At 45.6% G+C, this 23386-nt stretch overlaps 1 protein-coding gene across 1 annotated transcript in view; it reads left to right on the top strand.

Annotated features, from left to right (window-relative positions):
* The window catches only part of LOC115461866 (ciliogenesis and planar polarity effector 1-like), a 39126-nt gene extending 26484 nt beyond the window's left edge, over positions 1 to 12642 (top strand). Inside the window, exon 8 of the mRNA XM_030191926.1 lies at positions 12512 to 12642. Within this exon, the coding sequence (XP_030047786.1) occupies positions 12512 to 12642 (131 nt within the window). The remainder of the gene's footprint in view (positions 1 to 12511) is intronic.
* Positions 12643 to 23386: the final 10744 nt, after the last annotated feature.

Genomic DNA, 23386 nt, shown 5'->3' with positions numbered 1-23386 from the left:
GGACAATGGTTTCTCTCATCCGAAGCAGGCATGGACTCAGCCCTCCCATGCAGAGTATTTTGCTCATTCTGATTCGAACTGTTCATGGGAATCTGATGATGATCCAAGGTACTTCTCAGAGGAGAAATCCTTTGGAATTCCATCAGACCCATCTCCTCCTGAAGAGAGATGTAAATCTTCACCTGAGAGTCTCTCCTTCCCTGCTTTTGTTAAGGAGATAGCGGCTGCCCTCCCTATTAAGTTAGACATGGAGGTTGAGCCCAGGGCTGAGATGTTCAAGGTTCTGGACTATAACTCTCCTCCTAGAGAGGCATGACTGTCCCTTTTCACAATATCCTACATGATGTTCAAGTGGAAAATTGGGAGTCCCCTCTGTCTGTCCCGGTTATGCCCCCAAAAATTGACGCAGTATATTGGATTCAAAGTGTGTCTGGATTTGATAGACCACAGTTGTCTCATCACTCCTTGGTGGTTGAATCTGTGTTACAGTGAGCGTGGAGCTCCAGGGACTTTGCCCCAGCTCCCTCAGGCAGAGAAGCCCGGACACTGGTTTTGTTAGGTTGTAAGATGTACAAGACCGCAATGCTTATCTCACGTATACAATTATACCAGCTCCTACCGAGCCTTACTTGTGGTCCTTGGTGCACAGAATGTTTGATTTGGCTGATACTCTCCCACCAGAGCAGGCCGAGTCACTTCACAAGTTGGCAAAAAAGCAGAAGGCCTGTCGTAAGTTTCTGGCCAGGAGTGCATTTGATACCTTTGATATAATGTCCAGGATCTCTTCTCAGAGGATAGCGATGCACAGACTCTCATGACTGTGTGTTTGACTGAGACCAGGTGGTTCATCAGGAGTTGGTGGATGGTACATGCCACGGAGGCAACCTTTTGGGGGGAAAGGTGGAAGAGGACACTGACCTGATCAAAAAGCATACTGATACCATCGATATCCCGGTGGGCATGTTCTGCGCCCTCCTCATCTAGGAGGTTTTCTGGTAAGTCAAAGGGAGATCCCTACTACTCGGGGTAGGAACACTCCTTCTTGCTCTGCTCAACCTGTTCATCCCCAGCATGCTGGAAAGGCCCAACCAGCTTACCAGTCAAAGCAGGGGATGAGCTTTTGACTGGCTCCAAGAGAGCATAGCCACCATCAAAGTGACTGTCCCGGGTGATCTTCCTGTAGAAGGGAGGCTGTTTTTTTTTTTTTTTCAAGAAAGATGGCACCTTGTAACCTCCGATTGGTGGATTCTACAAATAGTCCATCTTAGTTATGTTCTGCCCACCAAGAGTGACTTAACCTCAGCTCTCCACACAAGGAAGTACATGTAGAGGAACTCTCTGCCCTTGTCAATGTTCTGTCCTCTGACAGCCTCGCACTAGTTTATAATGTGTTCCTAAAATGTGTTTAATGCTTTTACTGTTATTCTCACTTCTAAGGATTTTCATTGCTGCAGTTCTCACTGCAAAGATACGTGAGCAATGCATTGTGTGCAATGTAGTTCACAGGCAATGCAGCCACACTTGCCTGTCTGTGTAAGAGCTGTTACCATTGGTTTGTGCTGCTGCCCACTACTACTACTACTACTACTTAACATTTCTAGAGCGCTACTAGGGTTACGCAGCGCTGTACAAATTAACAAAGGACGGTCCCTGCTCAAAGGAGCTTACAATCTAAATAATGAAATGTCAAGTTGGGGCAGTCTAGATTTCCTGAGTAGAGGAGTAGTGGTTAGGTGCTGAAGGCGACATTGAAGAGGTGGGCTTTAAGCAGTGATTTGAAGACAGGCAGGGAGGGGGCCTGGCGTATGGGCTTGGGGAGTTTGTTCCACGCATGGGGTGAGGCGAGGCAGAAAGGGCGAAGCCTGGAGTTGGCAGTGGTGGAGAAGGGTACTGACAGGAGGGATTTGTCTTGAGAGCGGAGGTTACGGGTAGGAACGTAAGGGGAGATGAGGGTTGAGAGGAAAGGAGGGGCTGCAGATCGAGTGCATTTGTAGGTTAGTAGCAGAAGCTTGAACTGAATGCGGTACCTGATCGGAAGCCAATGAAGTGACTTGAGGAGAGGGGTGATATGAGTGTATCGGTTCAGGCGGAAGATAAGACGTGCAGCAGAGTTCTGAACTGACTGAAGGGGGGATAGGTGACTAAGTGGGAGATCAGTGAGGAGTAGGTTGCAGTAGTCAAGGCGAGAGGTAATGAGAGAGTGGATGAGAGTTCGGGTGGTGTGCTCAGAGAGGAAAGGGCAAATTTTGCTAATGTTATAGAGGAAGAAGCGACAGGTCTTGGCTATCTGCTGGATATGCGCAGAGGAGAGGCAGGAGTCGAAGATGACACCGAGGTTGCGGGCAGATGAGACGGGGACGATGAGGGTGTTATCAACCGAGATAGAGAGTGGAGGTAGAGGAGAAGTGGGTTTGGGTGGGAAGACAAGAAGTTCGGTCTTGGCCATGTTCAGTTTCAGGTGGCGGTTGGACATCCAGGCAGCAATGTCGGATAAGCAGGCCGATACTTTGGCCTGGGTTTTCAGCAGTGATGTCTGGTGTGGAGAGATAAAGCTGGGTGTCGTCAGCATAAAGATGATAGTGGAAGCCATGAGACGAGATCAGGGAGCCCAGGGAAGAGGTGTAGATTGAGAAAAGAAGGGGTCCAAGGACCAGAACCCTGAGGGACTCCAACAGAGAGCGGGATAGGGGTGGAGGAAGAACCCTGAGAGTGTACTCTGAAGGTACGATGGGAGAGATAAGAGGAGAACCAGGAGAGGACAGAGCCCTGGAACCCAAAAGAGGACAGTGTGTCGAGAAGTAACTTGTGATTGACAGTGTCAAAGGCGGCGGATAGGTCGAGGAGAATGAAGATGGAGTAATGACCTTTGGATTTGGCGAGGAACAGGTCATTGCAGACTTTGGATAATGCCGTTTCTGTCGAGTGTAGTGGGCGAAAGCCAGATTGAAGCGGATCGAGGATGGCATGAGAGGCGAGAAAATCAAGGCAACAGCTGTGAACGGCACGTTCAAGTATTTTGGAGAGGAAGGGTAGGAGGGAAATGGGGCGGTAGTTGGAGGGACAGGTAGGGTCAAGTTAAGGTTTTTTGAGGAGAGGTGTGACTACAGCATGCTTGAAGGTGTCAGGGACAGTTGCAGTGGAGAGAGAGAGGTTGAGGATATGACAGATGGGGGGGGGTGATAGTAGGAGAGATGGTGTTAAGTAAGTTGGTGGGGATGGGGTCTGAGGAACAGGTGGTGCATTTCGAGGAGGAGAAAAGATGGGCGGTTTCCTCTTCGGTGATATCAGGAAAAGAGGAGAAGGAGGCCTGGGTTGGTTGGTTGAGGGAGTGGGTGATAGGATGAAGAGGAGGAGAAGGTTTAGTGGTGAATTCGAGGTTGATCTTCTGGATCTTGTCACGGAAGTAGTCAGCTAGTGATTGAGGAGAGAGTGAGGGGTGGGTGGGAGCGGAGGGCACTTTGAGGAGGGAGTTGAGGGTGACGAAAAGACGACGAGGGTTAGAGCTGAGGGAATTAGTCAGTTGGGTGTAATAGTCCTGTTTGGCGAGGAATAGGGAGGACTGGAAGGAGGATAGCATGAATTTGTAGTGAATGAAGTCAGTATGGATGCGAGATTTCCTCCATAGGCGTTCAGCCGATCGGGTGCAGGAGCGAAGGTAACGGGTGCAAGGGTTAAGCCAGGGCTGGGGATTAGTTCGCCTTGTGGGACGGGAAACGGACGGTGCAAGGGTGTCTAGGGCAGAGGAGAGAGTGGCATTGTAAGTGGAAACAGCCTTGTCGACAGACTCGGAGGACATGATGGACGGGAGGAGATCAGAGATACTAGAGAAAAAGGTGGGGGGGTCAACAGCCTGGAGGTTCCTGGAGGTAGTGGTTAGTGTTGGGCGAGACTGAGGGGGAGGGTGATGAAGTGTGAATGGTGATGGTCAGAAATGGGAAGAGCAGAGGCGCAGGAATTGGAAGGCGAGCAGGTAGAAGAGAGGACGAGATCAAGACAGTGACCAGATTTGTGAGTAGGGGTGGTGGAGCTCAGTTGGAGGTTGAAGGAGGAGGTTAGAGTGAGGAATTGAGAAGCGTATGAGTCGGATGGGTTATCCGTGTGTATGTTGAAGTCACCAAGAATGAGGGATGGGGATGAGGGCTCAAGAAAAATGGAGAGCCAGGCATCGAAGTCGGTAAGGAAGGAAGGAAGGGAGGGACTTATCAGGGGGGCGGTAAATGACTGCAACTCGGAGTGGCAGTGGGTAGAATAGACGGATGGAATGGACTTCAAAGGATGAGAAGCAGTGAGACTGTGGTAGGAGGAGGGGTTGAAAACTGCAGGAGGGCGAAAGTAGTAGGCCAACGCCGCCACCGCGGTTAACTGGGCGGGGTGAATGGGAGAAAAGATAGCCTCTGTGGCATAGGGCCGTGACTGAGGCAGAGTCGTTGGGGGTGAGCCAGGTTTCGGTTAGGGCGAGCAGTTGAAGGGAATGGGAGATGAAGAGATCATGGGTTTGTTGCAGATTGAGCGGGCATTCCACAGGGCACACAAGAAGGGGAGGGAGGAAGGGGGGAGGAGGGGAATGGAAATGAGATTGGAGATATCGCGGGAACGTTTGCATAGATGAGATGAGGACGAGGACATGTGTGGTGGACCTGGGTTGGGATTGATGTCTCCCACGGGTAGCAGGAGAAGGAGCAAGAGAGAGCGGAGAAGGGTGGGGGAGGTAGGGCGACGAATACGGGATGCGCTTAGGAGGAATGGGGAAGGGTTCATGGCAGGAAGGAGGTGTTGGAGGTTGAGAGCTAGGAAGGAGGAGGAGGACAGTAGGGATGGTGAGGTGGTGGGGGATAGGGGTAGGTAAGGTATTGCAGTAGTGAGCAGGACGGGGGAGGATGGGTAGTGAGTTCATGTGGTATACAGCGGTGGGAGGGGGAAAATATTAGGGAGGGATAGGGCGAGGAATAGAATGTGAATGGGGGCCATAAGTAGTGAGTGAGGTGTTTATGGGGGCAGTGAGGTGTTTATGGGGGCAGGTAGCTGGGTTGGGAGACAAGCAGGTTGAGGTGAGCAGTCGTGTAGAAGAGTGATGGGCTGGCAGGACGATGGACTTGGAGGCAGGCAGGTTTCAAGGTGAGTAGCCAGTCAGGAGGGTGAAGGGTTGGGAAGTGGCAGGTTGTTGATGGGCAGACAAGCAGACAAGTTGAAGGGCTGACAAGTGGCAGGCAGATTGATTGGCCAGCAGGCAGGCTGAATGATTGGTTAGCAGGCAGGCTGGCAGGAACAGCAGGTTGGCTAGTAGGCAGGTTGATTGGTTAGCAGGCTGGAGCAGAAGGACTGGAGCAAGCAGGGAGAAGCTGAACAGGCGGACTGGAACAAGCTGGAGCAAGCAGGGAGAAGCTGAACAGGCAGGCTGGAACAAGCTGGAGCAGAAGGCTGAAACAAGCAGGGAGAAGCTGGATCAGGCAGGCTGGAGCAAGCTGGTGCAGATGGACTGGAAGCTGGATCAGGCGGGCTGGAGCAAGCTGGTGCAGATGGACTGGAACGTGCAGGGGGAAGCTGGAGAAGCTGGATCAGGCGAGTTGAAACAGCTGGAGCAGAAGGACTGGAGCAAGCAGGGAGAAGCTGCTCAGGTGGGCTGGAACAAGCTGGAGCATATGGCTGGAACAAGCAGGGAGAAGCTGGATCAGACGGGCTTGAACAAGCTGGTGCAGATGGACAGGAACGAGCAGGGAGAAGCTGGATCAGGCGGGCTGGAACAAGCTGGATCAGGCAGGCTGGGACAAGCTGGATCAAACGGTCTGGAACAGCTGGAGCAGGAGGATTGGAGCAGGCAGGAAGAAGCTGATCAGGCGGGCTGGAACAAGCTGGTGCAGATGGACTGGATCGAGCAGGGAGAGCAGAATCAGACGGACTGGAACAAGCTGGACGAGCTGGATCAGGCGGGCTGGATCAGGCAGACTGGAGCAAGCTGGATTAGGCGGGCTGGAACAAGCTGGAGCAGATGGCTGGAACAAGCAGGGAGAAGCTGGATCTGACGGACTGGAACGAGCAGGGAGAGCTGGATCAGATGGAATGGAACAAGCTGGATGAGCTGGATCAGGCGGGCTGGACCAAGCTGGAGCAGATGGCTGTAACAAGCAGGGAGAGGCTGGAACAGGCGGACTGGAAGAGGCAGGAAGAAGCTGGATCATGCGGACTGGATTGAACAGCAGGGAGAAACTGGGTCGAGAACTGGGTCAGGTGGCCTGGAACGCGCTGATCAGATGGACCGGATCAGGCAGATGGGCTGTAACAGGTAGATGGATCAGAGCAGGCAGGGAAGAGCTGGGTTTGCAGAGTGGAGCGAGCTGGAGCAGGCAGACCCAGACCTCCTCTCTTTCTCAGCCAAGCTTGGCTCCTTTGTCTACCTGCTATCATTTCCTGGTCATTCTTACTATCTCTGTCCTGAGAGGTCAGCCAGGTACGACCTGTCCCTCCAATTGAGGGCTGTCCTCTAGGACCACCCCTTGCTACCCAGTGGCAGGCTCTGTCCCCATTGGTCTTTACCTCCTCCGTGTGAGCTTTCTTAACCTTCCTGTCCCTCTTGCCATGAGGCATTCTCCATCTTGCTTTAGACAGCACTTTTCCTGCTTCACTCCTTGGAATGAACTTGGTTTTTTACTTTGAATATATCTTCCTAATGAGAATATTGCACTCCAGTCACCCAGCTCTGAGCTACTTCTACCTGTTCGACTATTTTCTCACCTCTGCAATAAAGCTACCTCTCCTCAGATTTCTACCTCCAACCACTGTTACAGCCCTCAGAATTACGGAGTCTCTGTGCCCTGGGGCAACACTTGTGAACAACTGTGAATAAATTATCTGTATTCAATAAAAGAAACTTCAGAAAAGAAAGAGACTTCAGGTGTGTTCTGATGTGCCAAGATTATACTTCAAGATATTGAGACTTTACAGTTAACAAGTCTTAAGAGGCTTGACAGTCAATGCCCATGCGGTCCACCAGGGAAGAAGGAAAGGGATTCTGTTCCAGGTACTTGTGCCAAAAAAAATGTGTGGGTGGGGAAGTGTAGAGCCGAGTAGAAGCTGAACACAAAAGTCCCACGGAGAAAACAGCAGAAAACAAGGAAGTGGGAGACGGAAGAAGACTCAGCAGGCAATGGGACTTATGATGACACAATACTTTATTGACACAAAAAGTCCTTAAGTTGTACAAAATACTCTTCTTTCATAAGAGACTTGACATGTTTCGGCTAGGCCTGCCTCAGGAGTCTTACAGTAATGGATACAAGTATAAAGAATAGACAGCTACCAAAAAGGTACTGTAAACCGGAGGTGTGGCAAAATGGTGAATTTTCCAGCATATGAATTATAAGAATATTTCTTGAAGTGTATTTCTCTAGTTTGTTTATGGTGGTGCATGTTTATGTTTAAATCTGTTACAGAGAAATGACTGTTCCTTCTTTAGTTTAGCACAGTAACCTGCAGCTATGTGGCCAGCTACTTTTAAAATTTACTGTTCTGGGCTCCGATTGGCCCAGGAGCTCAAATTCAGTCTGGAAATACTGGATTTTTCCCCAGTCTGATTGGGAGGGAAGAGAGAAGGATCTCTTCACTGAGACCCTGTGAGCAGTTAAATTCTATAACCTGTGAGTAGCTATATTTCCTGTACTCTCCAGGCACTATTCAGGTAGTGAACAAATGTTTAGATAGTTTTATAATTGATCCATATTCAGTTACCTGTAATTATGTGCTGTTTTGTTCCATTTGTTTTTATGGTTCACTGTTTAATGTTTTTTTTTTTTAATATCAATAAACCTTTTTAGTTTATTGCTTCTGCTTATCTGGACTGACTAAGAATCCTGGTGGTTTGTGTGTTGGGTCTGTGAGTGCTTTCTAGGAACTATGGGACCACTGGGAATGTGGCCCCAAGTATCCTAGAAATCACTGGGAAATAATTTGAGAGCGGGAGACTTGTCCAGAGGTGGTTGGGATCCAGTCAGTGGATGGGAGGGTGCTAGTGTAGAGCACAAGCGGCAGGTGCAGGCGGGTCCTGAGCTGTGCTGGGGATAGACCCTCTAAATGGCTACAGGGATAGCCTCAGGCGGGTGCTAAGCATTTCTTGACAGGAGGTCTTTAAAGAGACCATTTAGAAATTGTGAAATATAACACTCAGTTTGATTCTACAGCAATAAAAAAAGTGGTTTGCAGAGAGTAGAAGGGAGTGCATTGTCATTCCTTTTTATTTATTTATTTATTTATTGAATTTGTATCCCACATTTTCCCACCTCTTTGCAGGCTCAGTGTGGCTTACAATATATCATGAATAGTGGAATAGATTAGAAAATAGTCATTTAGTGTTACAGAAGGATCTTGGTAGCATTATAGTGATAAAACATGATAGTTATATAACAAGCAGATATTATAAGACAATTTTTTTTGTTACATTTGTATCCCGCTCTTTCCCACTCATGGCAGGCTCAATGCGGCTTACATGGGGCAATGGAGGGTTAAATGACTTGCCCAGAGTCACAAGGAGCTGCCTGTGCCTGAAGTGGGAATCAAACTCAGTTCCTCAGTTCCCCAGGACCAAAGTCCACCACCCTAACCACTAGGCCACTCCTCCACTCCTGAATTCTGAATGTATGTGGAGGAGTTGTGTGTATTTACGTTTGTTGATCTTTTTGGTAAGCCTTATTGAAGAGATAGGTCTTCAGTAGTTTACGGAAGTTGATAAGTTCGTAGTTCGTTTTTAGGTTGCGCAGTAGTGCGTTCCATAGCTGTGTACTCAAGTATGAAAAGGTAGACGCATGCATTAGTTTGTATTTCAAACTTTTACAGTTAGGGAAGTGAAGATTAAGGAATGTGCGGGATGATCTTTTAGCATTCCTGGGTGGTAGGTCTATCAGGTCTGAAATGTAGGCTGGGGCTTCTCCGTGAATGATTTTGTGGACTAAGGAGCATATTTTGAACATGATGCGTTCTCTCAGTAGGAGCCAGTGTAGTTTTTCTCACAGGGTTTAGCGATTAGGGTTTAGGTTTTCCTTTAAGTCTTGTTTGTTTACCTATGTGACTTTACTGCTAGAAGCTTTTTTGCTGTTTTAGAATGAAACTGAGTGTTATATTTCACAATTTCTGAATGGTCTTTTTAAAGACCTCCGGTCTACCTTTTTGGTAGCTGTCTATTCTTTATACTTGTATCTATTACTATAAGACTCCTGAGGCAGGCACTAACTGAAACACAGTTCGGTGTCGAGTCATTGCCCACAAGATTTTCCAAGAATGAGGCACTCTCTTTGTGGATCTCTTTGCCACTCATTACAATCACAAAGTCCCTTAGTACTGCTCCAGGCTCAGATCGCATGACAGACTATTGTTGGATACCTTCCTCCTACACTTGTGGACAAGTCTTCTATATGCATGTCCTCCTATTCCTCTCGTAGGGAAGACTTTGTTGAAACTGAAGCAAGACCAGGGAACCATGATTCTGATCCCCCTGTATTGGCCTAGGCAGGTATGGTTTCCCCTTCTTCTAGAGTTATCATCCAAAGAACCATGGAGATTGGACTTTTCTGACCCTCATCATGCAGAATGAGGGTTGTCTTCTTCATCATGTCAAAATCCAGTCTCTGGCTTTCACAGCCTGGATGTTAAGCGCATAGAATTCGCTTCCTTGAATCTCCCAGAGGAGAGGGTATCTCCAATGTTTTTGCTGGCTTCCAGGAAAGATTCTTCTAAGGTGTTATACTTTCAAATGGAGGAGGTTTGCCATCTGGTGTGAGAGCAGGGCCCTAGATCCTCTTTCATGCTCTACACAGAACCTGTTTGAATATCTTCTAAACCTCTGAGTCTGGTCTCAAGACCAACTCTGTAAGGGTTCACCTTAGTGCAATTAGTGCTTATCATTGTGTAGAGGGTAAACCCATTTCTGGACAGCCTTTAGTTTGATTCATGCGAGGTTTACTTTTAACAAAGCCCCCAGTCAAATCTCCACTTGTGTCATGGGACCCCAACGTCGAACTCACCCAGCTGATGAAAACTCCTTTTGAGCCACTGGATTCCTGTCCTCTAATGTACTTGACCCGGAAGGTTTATCATTTATTGAGAACTTACTATCCTGACAAAACAGAGCTAGGTGGTGTACATACTAATATACAGAAAAGAAAGGAACTCCAGTATATTGACAGGACAGGCTCAATCACACAAAGTAAGGTAAGCAGAAAAGGGAATTAAACAGGGTAAAGAATCAGGTACGGGAGAGGAAGCATAGTAACATAGTAGATGATGCAAGAAAAAGACCTGCATGGTCCATCCAGTCTGCCCAACAAGATAAATTCATATGTGTATACCTTACCTTGATTTGTACCTGTCTTTTCAGGGCACAGACCGTATAAGTCTGCCCAGCAGGATTCCCCGCCTCCCAACCACCAGTCCCACCTCCCATCACCGGCTCTGGCACAGACCGTATAAGTCTGCCCTCCACTATCCTCGCCTCCCAACCACCAACCCCTCTTCCCCCCACCTGCTCCACCACCCATTTTCGGCTAAGCTTCTGAGGATCCATTCCTTCTGCACAGGATTCCTTTATGTATATCCCACGCATGTTTGAATTCCCAGTAGGGAGGATAGCAGGACTTGTCAAACAGACCAAGGTATCAGCCAGGGGCTTTGAAAGCTTCTTTAAACAGCCAGGTTTTGAGGTCCAATTTAAAACTCTTGTAAGACATATTACCACGGAGGGTCAAGGGAAGGCAATTCCAAGTACAGGGTGAAGGAAATAAAAAGCACAGTGCCTTGTAGATTCCAGATGGGCTGATTTCAGGTTAGCCAAAACAAGGTGATGGGCATTAATGGAGCGGAGACCCAAATCAGGACAGATAAGTATTCTGGGATGCCGTAATGGAAAACTTTAAATGTGAGTATTGCCAATTTGTAAATAATTCTTTGTTCAACTGGTAACCAATAAAGGTGTAATATGATCAGAGCAGTCTGGTTTTGCATGGCAGTCACTTCAGCTCGCAGGGTCAGTGAGTTTCAGGCTCTAGTGGTAGATCTGCCTTACATGAAATTTCATCATAACAGAGCAGTTCTCTGCGCTCACCCTAAGTTCCTTCCTAAGGTGGTATCGGAGTTCCAGCTTAACCAGTCAGTCATCCTGCAAGCATTCTTCCCCAAACCTCATGCCCATCCTAGGGAAAGTGCACTGCACACCTTGGACTGCAAGTGAGCCTTGGCCTTTTACCTTGAACGGACTATGCCTCATAGACTTTCCACTCAGCTTTTTACTTCTTTTGGATGGGGTTGCCATCGGTAAACACACTCTTTCAAATTGACTGGCAGACTGCATCTTTTTCACTTATGCCCAGGCTGGGCTGGCTCTGGAGGGCCATGTCAAGGCTCATATATGTCCGTGCTATGGCTGCGTCAGTAGCCCACTTGAGATCAGCCTCCATTGAAGAGATTTCCAGGGCTGTAACGTGGTCTTCAGTCCACACAGTCACATCCCACTACTGTCCTGAACAGAATACCCAACAAGAGAGCCAGTTTGGTCAGACAGTCCTGCAGAATTTGTTTAGTGTCTAGAATCCAACTCCACCCTCCTAGATCTGTTTTATTCTGTTCTCGTCTGCACTCACAACCAGTTTGTATATAGTTTCAGGTTAACTTATTTGCATGGCCTTGCTGTTGCAAGCCCCTATTATTTGCATGTTGTTTTTGGTGAGCCTGGTAGCTACGGAATGCCACGTATGAGATTAATATGGCTTGGTTGTCCTTCAAGAAAGCAGAGTTACTTACCTGTAGCAGGTATTCTTAGAGGACAGCAGGCCAATTATTCTCACATATTCTTCCACCTCACCTAGGAGTAGGATTTATTTTTAGCTATATTATAATACTGTTGGTCCCACGCTTGCAACTCGGTGGGAAGGGGGAGGCACCTGTGCATACACGGTGGGAGCACTGATTCAAACTCTTAAAGGAAACTACACTAGGCAGTGTTTCTGCACCAGGCTCTGTGGATGATGTCACCCACATGTGAAAATAATTGGCCTGCTGGCCTTGGAGAATACCTGGTACAGGTAAGTAACTCCACTGTATTCTTTTAGTTGTGCACATATGTGGGAGTCCTGCCTATCACCCGACCATGTGTAGCATTTACAGAATAATGCTCAGGTGCCCTCCTGGCACTTTTTTGGGCAAGTGTACTCTTATGCACATCTGCCAGTATTCTGTAAATTAAGGCATACAAGGAACGTGTAAATGTGGGTGTCCAGTTATAGAATTGCCCTTTAAGTATGTAACTCTGAACAACTCGTTGAACTCTTGTGATCAAAGAGAATATAATCCATAGACTAGAAGTCTCCAGGTCCAAGCTAAGAGATTTAACACTGGTGCTACTTCTTCCTCTTAACGCCATAGATCATTGTTAACTAGCATTTTGTTCTGTACGGCTTGCATAATTTTTTTTCCACTGGTGATGGTATAACCTTTTCTATAATTTCATCTTGATTCTTTTGTCTTTCCCAATAAGCTTGTAAATCCTATCGAGATGTAGACGTTGGCTGTGAGGAAATCATTTCTAAACTTGATAAAAATCATCAAATCCCTTCTCCTGCTTCTCCAGGTTGGCTTTGTTCCATGTCTCTGCCTATATTAACTTGATTTATGTAGTATTTTGCATGTTTTCAACCATGTCGAGTAGAAGTCCAGTGCCACATATAATAAAGTAGATGTATGGAGAAAACGTGTACTTGCTGGTGGTGTGGAAATGTGCCAATAATTATTTTTAGGAGACTTTCCTTTAGAAATATGTTTTTTTAAACTACTTCTTTTAATGCTGTTCTGCTGCTAACTGATTTTTATGAGCAATATGGTGGACCTGTCTACACTCCGTGACCTGCCAAATAATAATAAAAGCATGTTGAAAGTGCACACTTTCAGTATGGGATGATGTGCTTCCCCTTTCTCTATTCATATACTCCTTAGCTATATTTCACAAGTTAAGGTAGCCCAAAAGAAAATCCGTGCCTCCTACACCAAGACAATTCAGACCTCACATTTTTCCCCTCTCCCCAGGAAAAAGCAGAGCTTGTCAGAGAAGCAATATATATCTACGATAAGCCATTATTATGAGAAGGTTGAAGTAATAAGTTGAACAATCTACCTCAGCAAGTTAAGCAGGAGCCTATAAAATTTCTTTTAAGTTTGAAAGAATCAGTCACAATGTTTGAGTTCTTGACAGCTGGGTGGCTGGTGGACATGAGGATCGCCTGGTCACTTGCCTGTCTGGTGCGAAGGATTCTAGATAGTGCTGGGGAGGAGCTGGCTGTCTTGGTACACGTGGATCCAATGACATAGGAAAATGTGGGAGGGAGGTTCTGGAAGCCAAATTTAGGCTCTTAGGTAGAAAGCTCAAATCCAGAAACTCTAGGGCATCATTTTCAGAAGTGCTCCCTGTTCCATGTGCAGGGCCCAAGATCCAGGCAGAGCCAGAGTCTCAATGCATGGATGAGGAGATGGTGCAGAGAGGAGGGTTATAGATTTGTAAGGAACTGGGCAACATTCTGGAGATGGGGGACCCTATTCTGGAATGGTGGGCTCCACCTTATCTAGGGTGGGACCAGGCTGCTGACATTGGCATTTTAAAAAGGAGATAGAGCAGCTTTTAAACTAGAGGACTGGGGAAGACCAACAGTTGTCAAAAACGCATGGTTCGGAACAAGGTATCTTTCAAAGATATCACCAAAACAGGGAAGATAGTGAGATTGCAATAGAGACCATAGTAGACCATGTGTCTTTAAATAAAAAATAGACAAAAGATGGCAAATTTGCTCAGCAGTTGACAGTGATAGATGTAAATAGGAACAACAAATATAGTTTGAAATATCTACGTGCGAATGCAAGAAGCCTAAGAAATAAGATGGGAGAGTTAGAATATATTGCACTAAGTGGAAAAATTAGATATAATAGTCATTTTCTGAGCTCCCTCAATATCCTGGGATGGATCCCGTCCGGTCCCTATGGCTTTGTCCACCTTTACATTTTCAAGTGTTCATAAACACTTTCTTCCATGAATGGCGCTATATTGCTCCATTCTCATGTACTTTTGTCAATCAGTCGTGGTCCTTCTCCGGGATTTTCTTTCGTGAAAATAGAACAGAAGTATTTGTTTAGCACATTTGCTTTTTCTTCATCAGTTTCCACATAGTGGTTCACCTCATCTTTCAGTCTCACAATTCCATTTTTAGTGTTCCTCCTTTCATTAATATACCTGAAAAAATTTTTGTCATCCCTCTTTATATTTCTAGCCATTTGTTCTTCCACTTGCACTTTCACCAGACGTATATCTCTCTTGGCTTCTTTCAGTTTCATTCGGTATTCCTCTCTGTGTTCCTCTTCTTGAGTTTTTTTTCGTGAATGCCAACTCTTTGGCCTTTATTTTGTCAGTTACTTGCATGGAGAACCATACCAGTTTTCTTTTTCTATTTCTTTTATTTACTGTCTTTACATAAAGGTTTGTAGCCATATTTATAGCTTCTTTCAGCCTGGACCGCTGCCTTTTCACTTTCTTATGTCCTTCCAGACCATCAGCTCACTCTTCAGGTATTCCCCCATTTTACTAAAGTCAGCATGTTTGAAATCCAGGACTTTGAGTTTTGAGTGGCTGCCCTCCACTTCAGCTGGAATATCAAACCAGGTGGGCACCCACTCAGACATTTGACACACTTTCCTAATTTGTGAGCACCAGATCTAGTGTCACTCCTTCCCTCGTGGGGTCTGTCACCATTTGTCTAAACAGAGCACTTTGAAAAGCATCCACGATCTCTCTAGTTCTTTCTGATTCCGCAGATGGAACTTTCCAATCCGCAATCCGACAGGTTTGAAATCTCCAAGCAACAGCATCTCTCTTTTCTTTCCCAACTTTTGGATATCTGTAACCAGATCTTTATCTAGTTCCTCCGATTGTGTTGGAGGTCTGTAGACCAACACCCATACAGACAGAGTTTCCATCATCTTTTAAGGTGATCCTTATTGCTTCTTCCTTTCCTCAGGCCCCTGTCATTTCAGTCGCTGTGATATCATTCTCATATACAGAGCTACTCCTCCACCTTTACTACCATCAATATCCTTCCTAAATAGATTATAGCCTGGTACGTTTGCATCCCATTCATGGGAATCATTGAGCAGTGTCTCTGTGATTGCAAGAACGTCTGAGACTGCCTCTAACATCCGGGCTTGCAGATCATGACTTTGTTGCTTAGACTACGAGCATTTGTGGTCATCGCTTTCCATCTACATTTCAGTGGCATTTTATTTTCTGTTTAGCTTTTTGTTTAGTCTCGCTTCCTGCTGTGTTGTTAAGAAAGTGATTGCTAAGATTGTTGTTTTTATTGCTTTCTTTTCTACTGTCAAATCTTGTCTTTAGCTTTAGCTGGGGGTGACCACTGGAAGTGACCTGCCTCCATATGCAATCCCTGTCTTCTAGTTTAAATGCCTAGAAACATATTGTCTAATTCTTCTCAAGGATTTATTTTCCTGCCACAGTGAGATGCAAGCCCATCATTACAATACAGTCTTTTGTTTTTCCATGTGTTGCCCCATCTTCCTATGTACTTAAAACCTTCTTATGACTCCAGGCTTTGAGACAGCTATTGAAATTTTCAGTACTTTGTAATCTTTTCTCTCCCTTTCCAAAGTAGGTAGTATTTCAGAAAAAGCTACTGTGTGTACCAAAGATTTAACCCCTCCCCCAGCTCCTGAGAAGCTCTCTGCACTGCAAGTGGGGTATTACTGGACAGGTCGTTTTGTTCCTAGGTAGATAACAACATCAGTGTTTGACTCCTTAGTTTTTCCCTAATTATAGTCATTATTTATTTAGTAGCTGAGGAGCCTGGAAGTCATTTCAGTTTGCATGGCCCCTTGAACTGTGTTTCAAATTTAATGCCTCTAATAATGGAATCCCCAAGTATCAACAATTTTCTGGTATGAGCAGTGGCGTAGGAAGGGGGGGGGGGCGGTCCGCCCCAGGGTGCATGCCTCTGGGGGGTGTCGGCGCCTCGCTGGTTCCTTGCTCTCTCTGCCCTGGAGCAGGTTACTTCCTGTTCTGGGGCAGAGAGAGCAAGGAACCAGCGAGGCGCCGATACCCCCTAGCGGCGTGCACTTGGCGGATTGGCTCTCCCGCCCCGCCCCTCACCGCCTTCCAGGTATATTCTCGCGGGGGGAGGGGGGTTGCGCTACGGAGGGGGGAGGGTGCGTCGCGCTGCACCCGCGACCCGCCCCGGTTGTCAGCTGCCCTCGTGACGCCACTGGGTATGAGTTTCAATGTTAGTGCTTTGGGGGGAGGTGTTTTCTCTTTTGGCATCTTTGCTTTTTGATCCACCTCAGTTTTATTTTCAGGGGCATCACAGGCTGTAATGGAGCAAAAGAATTCTCTAGGGGCAACACTTGTGAGGGCAGATGCTTCTGTGCCACATGTTGTAGTAGTCTGCCTGAGCCTACTGTGAACCATCTATTCTTAGGTGGTTTTATCCTTTGAGGCAGGGGCGTAGCCAGATGGCCAATTATGGGTGGGCCTGAGTCCAAGGTGGGTGGGCACAGAATTCATGCCCCCCTGTCCCTAGGCCCCCTCTGCTCTGCTTTGCTCCTCTGTCTTCTCTTCATCCCTCCCTCCACCTGCAAGCCCACAATATTAAATACCTGAGCAGGAGGGGATCTACAAACCCCGCTAGCTGAAGATTTCCTCCTGCTCAGGCAGTCAGCGCTCTTCCAGACAGCAGCCAGCAGCACTTTCCTCGAGCTGATGCCATGACCAGCAGGCTCTGCATGCATGAAAACAAACTAAGCATGTGCAGAGGGGGGCTGGTGCTGGTTGTCAGCTCGAAGCAAGTTAAGCCAGCTGCCGTTTGAAAGAGCACCAGCTGCCTGAGGAGGAAATCTTCAGCTGGAGGGGTTTGAGGATCTCTACCAGGCCATAGCAAGGAGTGCCACAATTTGGGTAGGCCTGAGTCCAAATAGGGTGGGCCCTGGCCCCTCCAGCCCACCCATGGCTACGCCACTGCTTTGAGGCAGTGGGTGAAGTTGGTATGATTCTGTGCATTGATAGAAGCTGCTTTAAGTGCATCCAATTCCTGCTTTAGTTTGCTGAGCTCCTGTTTTATACTAGCAAGCTGAAGACAGATAGGACAAGCCTTAAGTCTCCAGGTGGTTTGCCTTGGAACTAAAGCACCACAATTATTACAGAGAACAAAAGTCATCTTGATTGGATGGAATAGGTATGAACAGGTATATTATGATAGGGTTAACAGATTGCCTGTGTATGACTGAGGAGTAAAGTTAATGGTTTTTGTTTGTCTGTATATGACTAGAAAACCGTGGGGAGAGTGGGCTAGGGGAGGGTAGGTGGGACTATAAGTCCAGTGAGTCAGCCAAGTACTGTATCAAAAAAAAGTTCTCTGGGTGTGGCCAGCAATGATACAGTTTGATAAAACAAATTCAGTTTGATCCCACAATCAAATTCAGCTAGAATATAACTTTCCTTTTGTAAATCTAAATATTCCCAATAATTATAGCAGTTTCATCAATGTAAAATGTAAATTTAAAACCAGTTGGGAGACTAAAGCTGGGTTTTTTTATTATTATTTTTTTTTTTTGGGGGGGGGGGGGGGGGGGATTTGTTACCTAGCACTGGCAGAACCTGTCCACAAAGTTAGAATGCTACAGCAAGAGTTAGGGTGTAGGACAAGAAGCAGTTAGAAAAACCTATCCTTTCTACTAGGCAGGAAGAGAGTAGGGTTAAATGGCAGTATTCTCAATGGCGAAGGGTAGATAATGGGGTTCCTCAGGGGTCTGTGCTAGGACTGCTGCTTTTTAACATAATTATAAATGATCTAGAGATGGGAGTAACTAGTGAGGTAATTAAATTTGCTGATGACACAAAGTTATTCAAAGTAGTTAAATCGCAAGAGGATTGTGAAAATTACAAGAGGACCTTACGAGACTGGGAGTCTGAGCATTCAAATGGCAGATGGTTTTTATGTTACAACATTTTTTATTGGTGACACTTCAATAAAACATACTTGACCATATGTATACAGCCTCACTGGTACAGATGTTCATAAAGAAACTTTGTTGTTAAGCAAATACAGAGTGCCAAACAATTATCACATCTTATCCCCTACCCCTTCTTTGATAGGAAGGATGTCCCCATGTCATGTACATTGCTTTAGTATTAACTGTATATAGAATTCTCATACAGATGATGACTCTGAACCTCAGGTAATTATTTGAAATTTTTCATGCATCCAATACAAGAGGCTCCATACAATCAACAATTGTGTGGCTATTATCTTTATCTGCTCGCTGTTGGGTGGACAGCATATAATCCTATACCCTGATAACTACGAAGTGTGTCTTATATAGTCTTTAAACTTTTATTTAGTAAGTCTATTGCAATCTATAATTAAACAAACAGGTGTTCTAATAGCCAGTTGTTCCTCAGTCTGTGCATTGTGTTGTTTCTACCTGTTGCCATCAAGTTACATGCTGTTTGAGTATACATCAACCTTTGGCCTTTTTGGTTGTGGCAACAATGAATGTCAACCTTAATGAACTTGGTATGCTGCCATCAGCTTAATTCTCATCATCCAGTTAAACCAACACTCGAAGAAACTTTACTAACAAATTAGCAGATGAACACTCCTTGTAATGCTCTTACCCCCCCCCCCCCATCCCTTTATCCCCCCCCTTACCCCCTCCCTCCTGGAATCTCATCGAATGTGTGTTTCTAAGAATAAGGTCATACATAGTATTCTCGACTGCTTCTCGGTTATAATGTGTTAAGTATAAGACTCCGTCCTTTTTGAGTTAATATGTCTAACATTGGCCCCCAAAGCTTTAGAAAACGCGCCTTGCGGCGGCATGAACCTTTAGCCTCCCTTGCTTCCCATGTCATCAGTTGATGTGTCTGGTTTCTCCAATGCCAATAGTCTGGAGGTTTATCTGAAGTCCAAGATTGTAATATGCATTTTTTTGCCACCAGACATAACTTTCGACATAGAAGTGTCTCATCTGCTGTGAAACCCCGGAATGCTCCTGGGCAGTCCAATAGCAATTGCTGAGGAGTACCCACTATTCTACGTGATATCAGTGAAGTCATAAAATGTACTATCTTCCGCCAATAGCCCTGAATCTTTAAACATTCCCAAAATGCGTGGTAAAAAGTATTCTCTACAAGGTTACATTTCAAGCATTGTGGTGTAAGGATTCCTCCCATTCGGGACAATTGAGCTTGTGTGATATAGGCTCTGTGTAACACCCTGAATGCACATTCCCTATAATTAGCTCCACTGACTAGCCGGGGAATACTTTTTATGTAGGCTTCAACATCCCAGTTAGACAAATCCTCTCCTATATCTGCCTCCCACCGCTGACGGAGCTGAGTCAACCCCACCCGCGTGTCAGGGTCCACAATGTCCTTGAAGTTGCGATATTGATGGGGCTTCATCAGAGATATCATCAAAAATTTTTGGATTTTCTCCCCTAAATGAAGTTTTATCGCCTCTTATCCAAGGATTGAATATAATGCGTCATCTGACTATAGCTAAAAATGTACCTCCAATTTCCCTCTAATGTGAGTTGTCTTGGGGATTTCAATCTTCCTTCTCCATCTAATATTGTTTCCAAACGTTTAAGGCCCCTTTCCTCCCATTGTATAAAGACCGGATTTTCCAGCCCTGGTGGGAACATCGGTTTCCCCTTATAGACAACAATTCAGATGTACTCGGGTTACCCCCCTTCTTTGCCAAGCCTCTCCATGCTGCTTGTAGAGGCACTAAAAGTATACAGTGTTTCAACTTTTGTGGCAGTGAAGTGTTTTCTATGTGTAATAGGGTGATCAAGTCGTAAGGGCTAAAATAAGCTTTCTCCAACTCCAGAGGTGTATGTGTGTGTGAAGAGAAAACCCAGTCTCTCACCACCCGCATCAAACTAGCAAGGTTGTAATATTGCAAATTAGGGAGGCCCAATCCTCCGTGCCGCCAGGCTCCCAGCAAAAAATGCATCTTGAGCTTAGCTTTCTTCCTTGCCCAACAGAACCGCCCCACTAGTTGATAGAATTGTTTAATATCTTTTTGAAATAATTTCAGCGGCAAAACCTGCAGGACATATAACCACCTGGGTAGAATTACCATTCGAATAAGGCTAATCCGACCTATCAATGGCAAAGGTAGGGCCCTCCATGTCCAGCTGCTGTTTAGTATGATTAAGCAACCGAGTGACATTCAGCTTGTATATATCCTCCATCTGTTCTGTCAGAAGAACTCCCAGGTACCGAAATGAGCCTGCCCATCTCAAAGGAAAATTGTCTCTCCAAAAAAGTCGGGTAGTCATAGGGATAGCCAGAGCTTCCGATTTCTCTAGATTAAGCTTAAAACCGGAGTAATCTCCAAATTCTGCAAAAACTTCTAAAAGATCCGCAAGAGACTTACGAGGACTAGTAAGAGTCATTAATAAATCATCGGCGAATGCCGCGACTTAAATTCCGCCTGTCCAATCATTACTCCTCTAATAGTTCTATTCGAAATTACATCCCGGATTAAAGGGTCTAGATAAAGAGCAAACAGCAATGGTGACAGTGGGCACCCTTGTCTAGTTCCTCGACTTATCTCAAAATTCTCTGACCATGTTCCATTTATCAGGACCCGTGCTCGAGGAGAGGCATACAAGGCTTGAATTGCGTGCACAAACCAACCAGAAAATCCATATTTAGTGAGGACAGAAAACAAAAAGGGCCATTCTACACGATCAAACGCCTTTTCAGCGTCGAAACTGATCAATAATGCATGCTCTGCAGAGTTCCTTAACTTTTCCAATGTCGTCAAGATACTACGCAAATTTTTGTAACCGAACGGCCTTGAACAAAGCCCACCTGTGCTTCATGAACGAGATTTGGTAATACTCTTCCCAACCTATTAGCCAGTATTTTTGCACATAATTTAACCTCGAAATTTAACAGTGATATAGGTCGGTAGGAAGATAACAACATTCCATCTCTGTTCGGTTTAGGTAATACCACTATCTGGGCTAAGTTGAGGCCATCCGGCAGTTTTCCCTTTGCCACCCATTCATTAAAGACCTTGGTCAGTGTGGGGACAATTTGATCACCCATCATTTATAGAATTCGGGTTTGAAGCCATCTGCCCCAGGTGTCTTTCCTAGTCTACTTTGACTGATTGCCCAAGCCACTTCGTCACAATTTATAGGATCATTTAAATTGATTGTCTGCTTGTGTTAACAAGGGGGTTTCTATATTTTGTAAGTACATATCGCTTTGCAGGTCTTGGCTGTCTCCTGCTCTATAAAGTTGTTTATTAACTATGAAAGGCCTCCCTTATCTCCCCATCTGTATGTAGTACCTTCCCATCTTTATCTTTAATAGCCACTATATGCCTAGAAGCATACTGTGAGGCTATCACTCTAGCTAGCAGTTTCCCCCCTTACTGCCATGTTTATACAACTGAAACCGATAATATACCTGTGACTTTACCGCCCTCTCGTGTATCAGGGAGTTCACCGCTGCCTGAACTGACATCCATTCTTTTCGCACCCCAGGGGACGGAGTCTTACCATATTGTTTCCTTAGTCCTAGTAATTGCTTTTCCAAGCGCAGTAGTTCTCGATCCGAGCTTTTTGTAGTGACTGACATAGCTAATAACCTCTCCTCTTAGGACTGCTTTTGCTGCTTCCCAAAATATCGCCGAGTCTTCCACTGATCCCTCATTAAGATGTCTGTATTCTTCCCATTTGGCAATAAGAAATTCCTGAAATTTAGAGTCTTTATAAAGATAACTGGGAAACGCCCAACCCCTATTTTTTTGCGCAGTATTATCTCCCACTTGCCACGTCATCCAAACTGTGGCATGATCTGAGATCACGCAAGGTCCAATAGTAGCGTCAGTGATGTCTGTAAAATTCTGTCGTGATATCAGCAAATAGTCAATCCTTGACTGGGTTTGGTGGGCCCTAGACAGGTGGGTATATTCCCTTTCTGTCGGGTGTAATGTACGCCAAACATCTATAAGATCTATGTATCACACATATCGGGCAGCCCTCTAGTGCTGATTGTCCCCTTTTTCGGATGTGGATGGGATTTATCAATTTGCGGGTCCCATGTCATATTAAAATCCCCCCCCAACATCATGGGGGATTGTGGCATCCTAGTGAGGGTTTGGAGAAGTCGTTTATAAAATTTAAGATCTAACGTGTTTGGGGCGTATATGCTGCCTAAAGTTATCTGCCGCCTAGCAATGGTAACGTTACAGAGAATAAAGCGCCCTTCTGAGTCTTTGTGCACATTTTGAATCTGGGATGCCACCCCTTTCCTGAAAAGAATAGCTACTCCTCCTTTATTGCCTATCGCAGATGAAGCATACATTCTCCCACCCACCATTTAGCTAACTTTGTGTGTTCCTGATCACTGAGATGTGTCTCTTGCAAAAGGGCCACGTCAGCTCCTATTCTTTGGAGGTACTGCAGGATTTTAGATCTTTTAATAGGTGAGTGATGCCTCCCACATTCCATGTTACTAGCTTAATCATCTAGGTTAAGAGAAGCAGTCATGATCAACCTAATGAACCATATTAATTGAGAGGTGCCATCCCAGCCTTTGGCACCCCCCTTTCTTACCAAACACCTGTTTTAGTGGCAAAAATAATAATGCAGTCTGAAATACCAGTCACATTCAGCACCCTTATCCACACATCCATTTGACCTCGCTGTTTTACTTTGTTTTCTTCTTTTCCTCTAAACCTTCCCCTAATCCCTCCCCCCTTCCTCTCCCCCCTCCCCCTTTGCTTCCCCTTCTATACCCTCCCGGCATGTGCTTCCTTTTAGGAAACCGTCACTTTTTAACGCTTACCCTTCTGCTCTTCTATCATATAGTTCTACATTCTCCTAATTCCCTTTATCCCCCACTGTCTCTTCATATTCCTTGTCTCCTTTCATTATACAGGATCTCCACTTTAACATATTTTATTTTATATGTCTGGAATCCCCATTAATAACTCACCCACGGTGCTCCCAAAACAGAACTCTTAACAGTGTCCATAACATAAGTGAACGTCCATCAGTAACTTTAAAGATTTCTTCCTTGATCTTGTAACTGATCAAGTTATCCTTAACTTGTTCTTCCCCAATCCACACGTTGTGTGCTGAAGTGTAATCCCATTAAGGAGTATTAAGATGAATTTTATCAGATCTTTTTTAAGTCCTTGCTGGTTCATGCAGGCACCGTATCCGCTGATGTGGAGGGCTCTAGCTGTTCCAGTCCGTCCACAAAGTTTTTTGCTTCCTTTTCAGACGTAAAGGATCTCATTTTGCCCTGATGCGTTATTCTCAAGGTAGCAGGGTA

This window comes from Microcaecilia unicolor, chromosome 2 (genome assembly GCF_901765095.1).
Source record: "Microcaecilia unicolor chromosome 2, aMicUni1.1, whole genome shotgun sequence".
Lineage (NCBI taxonomy): Eukaryota > Metazoa > Chordata > Amphibia > Gymnophiona > Siphonopidae > Microcaecilia > Microcaecilia unicolor.
The sequence above is the reverse complement of the archived record's forward strand: the minus strand, read 5'-3'. Positions and strand labels throughout refer to the sequence as shown.